This window comes from Cynara cardunculus (assembly GCF_001531365.2).
Source record: "Cynara cardunculus var. scolymus isolate 2C chromosome LG 6, CcrdV1, whole genome shotgun sequence".
Taxonomy (NCBI): Eukaryota; Viridiplantae; Streptophyta; class Magnoliopsida; order Asterales; family Asteraceae; genus Cynara; species Cynara cardunculus.
In genome coordinates, this window is record NC_037533.1 from 20,116,585 (window position 1) to 20,122,392 (window position 5,808).

At 27.8% G+C, this 5,808-nt stretch overlaps 1 protein-coding gene across 1 annotated transcript; it reads right to left on the bottom strand.

The window, feature by feature from the left end:
• Positions 1-323: 323 nt before the first annotated feature.
• LOC112514819 (transcription factor PRE3-like) lies at positions 324-2,101 on the bottom strand. The gene is made up of 2 exons (XM_025121430.1): positions 1,897-2,101; positions 324-649 (listed from the first exon to the last, which is right to left on the bottom strand). Exons 1-2 carry the CDS (start codon positions 2,020-2,022, stop codon positions 500-502), a joined length of 276 nt encoding a protein of 91 aa, XP_024977198.1. The 5' UTR covers positions 2,023-2,101; the 3' UTR covers positions 324-499.
• Between the last annotated feature and the right edge of the window lie 3,707 nt (positions 2,102-5,808).

Below are 5,808 nucleotides of genomic sequence, written 5' to 3' on the forward strand. Positions count from 1 at the left end.
TCAATAATTTTTACTTACTATGAATTAATATTTATGAATAATTAATATTTATTTATAATTAATAATAACTAATATCCTAATCATAATTATAATTTGATGATGATTAAATATTGCATTTATCATATACGGATTCCAACTTTGAACAATGTGTTATCTCTATTATTTTATGTTTCTCCTTTCGCTAAAGACAAGATCGATGAATCAGATTATGTTTATTTTTAAACCTACATGATGAACTCAGATTTTACAGTTTCCAATATGGAGAAGTTTGCTAGCTAAGAATTGATCACTTTTCTTACATACTTTAGTTAATACTCAACTAAGCAAATGAAGCAAGTCCATTTTTCCAAATTGTTATTATATTAATTAATACTCATTTCCTCATGTAAAATGACAAAAAGAACCCTAGAAATTACAACGAGAACGATGGTGCATTGTCACATTGTGAAAAAAGAAGAGGGAGAAAAATGGAAAATTTGTGTAGAAGAAGATTGTTTAATTATTGGGTAAGTAAACTCCTAATAATTGAAGCCTGAGTCGAATCGGTGTTCTCGAGCAACTCGGACAATCGCTCACTTAAATCGTCAACCTCTTGATGCAAGCTTCTAATGTAGTTGCATGTCTCTTGTAGCACCTTTGACGCTGACACCTGCATCATTCAATATTAAATAACAATTAATAAAATAAAATGTTATTCATTTATAAATACTTTATATATATATATATACACACACACACATGTGGAGCCTTGAGAATCGATGTATATATATATATATATATATATATATATATGGTTGTACGTGTGTATATATATTATAGAGAGAGACTTAAGATCACGTGATAAATTATTATTTTTGTAAAAAAATTGAGGAAATTAAATCGTGTTGAAGATACCCTTATATTGTAGGAATGTGATAACTTTCACATGGACCTAAAATGGGCATTAAAAAATTACACTGAATATGGTAACCTACACATCCCTAACACAATATAAAGTTAATTACTTTTATAGGTGTCACATCAAGTTTATATTATAATTTCCCCGAAGGTTTATATTTTCTCAAATTTCTCCTGAAAACGAGTAATTTTCAGGAAGACCAAACTATATATATATATATATATATATATATATATATATTTATATAGGGATTATTTCAAATACAACTTATCGCATTTGTACAACCAATGCAACCCAATAAGTTGAAATATTTATGAAAATGATTAGAGTTCATTTATTATGATTTAAATATTTATGGAAGATGAATACGGTTCATTAATTATGATTAATACTTTATATTAGGAAATAATCAAAACCTCTATAAAATCACATATTAATCAAATGAAATGGACGGTTGAGATTGGGTTGTATTGGTTGCACAAATGACAAGGGTTGTATAATAACCAACCTATATAAATATATATATATATATATATATATTATTTGTCACGTTTTTAACTAATTAGTATGACAATGCTTGACACTTTACTATAAAACAAATTGACCCCAAATTCCTTGCGGGTACATGGAGTTTGATTTTAGAAGTCATTGCAAGTTATTCATTGAACATTTTAATTGTTGTACTAAATTTATCTTCACATAAAAATTTTATTTTCATAAATCTTGAAAATATACCATTTTTGAAAATCTTTAAATATTAACAACCATTCTACTTGGTTTTAACTTCAAAAAACATCATTAAATTTGCTATAATTGGTAGGGGAATGCTCGAATTTATCAAGTATAATATATATAATATGTATCTGAAAATCGGGTGATCCTTGGGTTTCGTTTTGACTAATTTCACAGGGAGTCGGACTTTGCCCATAACCCCGCAGTAAATTTTTGTTCATAAAAGGATTTGTTGAAAGCTAAAACCGAATATAATAATTACATACCTTATCAGAACAACGATTACGGATTTCGGGAAGAAGCTGTTGTAACTTGGAAACAAGATCGTTGATTTGATCATCACTGATTCTTGAAGATGTTGACTGTCTTGATCTTGATCTTCTGCTCGACATTTTCTTTTCTTGTTTTTGGGGATTAATATTTAAAGAAAAAGTATATATGGGATGAAGAGAAGATGTGGAAGATGAACAAGTGCATGGAAGAAAGCTGTGATCTATGCTTCTATTTAAATACCCACCTTCCCACTTTCAAGATAATAACAAAATAAGATTTATTTTATTTTAATCATGGTTTTATAAAAATATTAGAAATATATGAGATTTAAAGATTTGGAACGTTAAAAACATTTTATGATTGGTCTATTGACGTATTTTTAGTGGGTTGTCTGAATATTTAACCCTCGTTTAAAGACAATAAAAACAAAAATATCATTTAAATATATTTTTAAGCGGATGTCATCGATTCAAGTTAAATCCGTTTATCTCTAACTCGTAAACTTAGTCGATACAAAGCTGAAAGCTATATGATAGCAACTAATTTTTTTCGATTCATTGGTTCGATCTATGATTTATTATTCATGGATGTCGATAAGATCCATCGCGTAATTTTTAATGGTTGAAATATTATATAAATTAAACATGAACATATATATTTATTTAATTTTTAATAAAAGAAAACAAATAAAAGATACAAAGTATCAAATGAGCATGGTGTCATAAAGTCAAGTGAGACTTGAGATCTCAACTTAACTCTCACCCCAATCATACATGCACCCCACAGCCCTTGTTATATTGTGTCTGCCAATTTTACATTTACTTTTTTTTTAATCTCATAATTTAATCGATTAAGTTATTAAATTAAAGTTTTTAATATATTATTAGAGGCGGATTTCGAAATTTTCTATAGTGATAACACCGTATAACTATAAAAAAACCAATCTATGGATATTCGTTACAAAATAATCATTAGCGTAAGCTAGATTATATGTTGGTTGATGGTTTTATTAAATGGATCTCAATTTCTTATTTTTTTAATTTAAAGATAAATCAATTCACCTAATGTTAATTTTATGTATGCTCAAACCAAGTTATCTAGAAGGAAATTATATAAATAAAATAATGGTATAATTTGCTATTTGGTTCACCGATATGGTAAAGAAATCAAAACCAAAACTAAAACTTACATTTTTCAATTAATCGGACCATTAAACTTGCAAATTGAATAATCCAAAATCGTTGTGATTTGAATTTTTTTATAGCCGTAGGGCCCCTAATCACCTAAGTTTTTGATTATATCCAACAATATAATATGATATCTTTCACGATCTATAAAAGTTTACACGGTGATGAGGGAACAAAGTTGTGACCCATATACATCATCGGTAACTAGCCCTATAGGTTATAAGTAAATAAATTATATGTCAATATATATTAATACATGAAAAATTAAAATGTTTATTGGTGGAATTTAAAGAATTTGGGTCATGATTTATAAATTTTAAAGTTTAATATATTAAAAAAACTAGTTTGGATGGCTCCAAATAAATTTGGGTCGGTGGGATCGATAATGGGTTTGTTCCTTGAAGAGGATACGTGGCATGTGGACTCCTTTCTTTTCATGGCAAATTTCACGTCTTCTCAACCCCCTTTGACTAGTCAACATACATTCACATTACATTGTTCCCTACCTTAGAATGTATTATCTCCAACCAACCAACCAACCAACCAATATCTGTTTTTAGTGGCTATGAGTCGTTACTCTTATTTATCAGATATGATTTTTGATCTTTGTTATTATTTTTATCGGGTAAGATTTATCATGTTTATCTGATAAGGTAAAATTTACCAGATAAGCGTTTAGTAAATGACCCATTAATTTCATATATTTTTTTTCTCAAACATGTTCAGTTGAATCGATTTGAAGTTGATAATGTACTTAATGATTGCGTAATTCAAAATTTCTTTTGAGATGTTGAAATGGTTACAGATGTTAGAGAATTTGTTTGGTCGCATGTTCAACTAATTATTAAATCTTTTTTTCATTTTTTATGATCATATTATGCAATATAATGTATGCATGTTGAAATATAATTAATTTATTTATAAGCCAAAATGGTGTTGGTCCTCCTCTTATGGCTGTCAAAAAGATTGAAATTTTTATTTTTTGAATGCTCGTTTTTCATCTTTTTTATTTCCTTTGTTTTTTCTCGAATTTCTTCTTTTTGGGATTTAATGGATCTGAAAAGCTTTTCACTACCGTCACCTACTTTCGATATATATATGTTGTCAACAAAATACCATCTGCTGTTCCATTCACATAAAATTGAGCTTGTGTATTATAACATTGTAAATACATCATTATTAACAAAGGGAGATTGGTTTAGCACGTTGTCGTTGCAAGACCCTGCAACGTCAAAAGTTGCATGTCATAATCAATACCTTTTGCCATAATAGGAAATTGTGGCGTAAGGAATGCAATTATAGTTTTACGTTAGATGTCGTTATTATGGTAGGACTTCTAGGGTATTGACCTTCAAAATTTTCAATTAATAACACACTGGCAATTTTTAAATCATTTAATAGCAGTACTTTCACTAATTCATATCAAATATGTACTCATCATTATCATAAGCTAATTGTCATATTATAAGAACGCATTTTTGTAACAGAGACAACACAATTCTATTAGTCACATCAACCCACATTTTAGAAATAAAATCAGAATGATTGGAGTCATGGTCTTTTACAATTGAAAGGAATTCTTTTTCGTCATTTGAAACCTTCTTCCGCACATACATGACGAATAAACATGATCATATCATCTGAAAATTAATTGTTAAAAGACATGTACATCTATCCATGAAGAATAAAAGTTGAGTCTAAGGCCGGTTCGAACATTTAACTTCATCTACAAGCTAGCCTCATGAACAATCGTCCATTAACAACTGATCTAATCCAGACGTCACTTTTCTTATGACAACACGAGTGATTTATGACAGAAAGTTGAAGTATAAAATTTTGATACATGTAATTCATTATATAGATATTTTCCAACAGCCAGTTTTTTAAATAATAAAGAGAAATATCAACAACTAGTATTTAAATAACTAAAAATAATCTAGCGGTTAGTTCTTTCTTAAAATAACATAAGGAAGACCGGTAAAGTTTAAAATGAAAGAAGTAGTATTTATAAGTTATAGATAGAAGAATATTTTTTTTAAGTACAATCAGTGTATTAAACACAGTTTTATCTTAAAGATTAAAATTTATGTACAACCTTTTAATATATTTTATTATGTTCGGATCCAACTATTTTATACATAACAGGTGAAGAACGTGTTCCAGTCGCCATCCATGTCACATGAAGCGGTACATCCTAAAAATCAACCCGTGGGCCTCTCAATTTTTACCGTTGTAGATGTTATTTTTCTTAAAATAAACGGACATAGACAACCAATTAAAATGAATTTAAGTAAAACATATATAAGCTTTTACTTAATTTGTTATACGAACTTATTATTTGTATGGTTAAGGATTGATTGCGTTAACATACTTTAATGTCTACTTTTATATTTTTATTAAAAATATTGTTTTCCAAATAAAAAAATATAACAGCAGGCAATTTACAGAATGTCTTCGTAAATAAATTATCATTTAATGTATACGTATATGTTATAAATACGTTTTATGAACCTTCTCTTGATCTCGGTTCTATATTCCTATGATCATATCTATTACCTTATTCTCCAATATATTCTATGGTTGTGTTTAACCCTTTCCCCAAGGTTGATTAACAAATGAAATATATGTAAAATGGGATAGAAATAATATGGAATGTATGTAATATGATTATGAATATATATATATATATATATATATATATATATATATATATATATA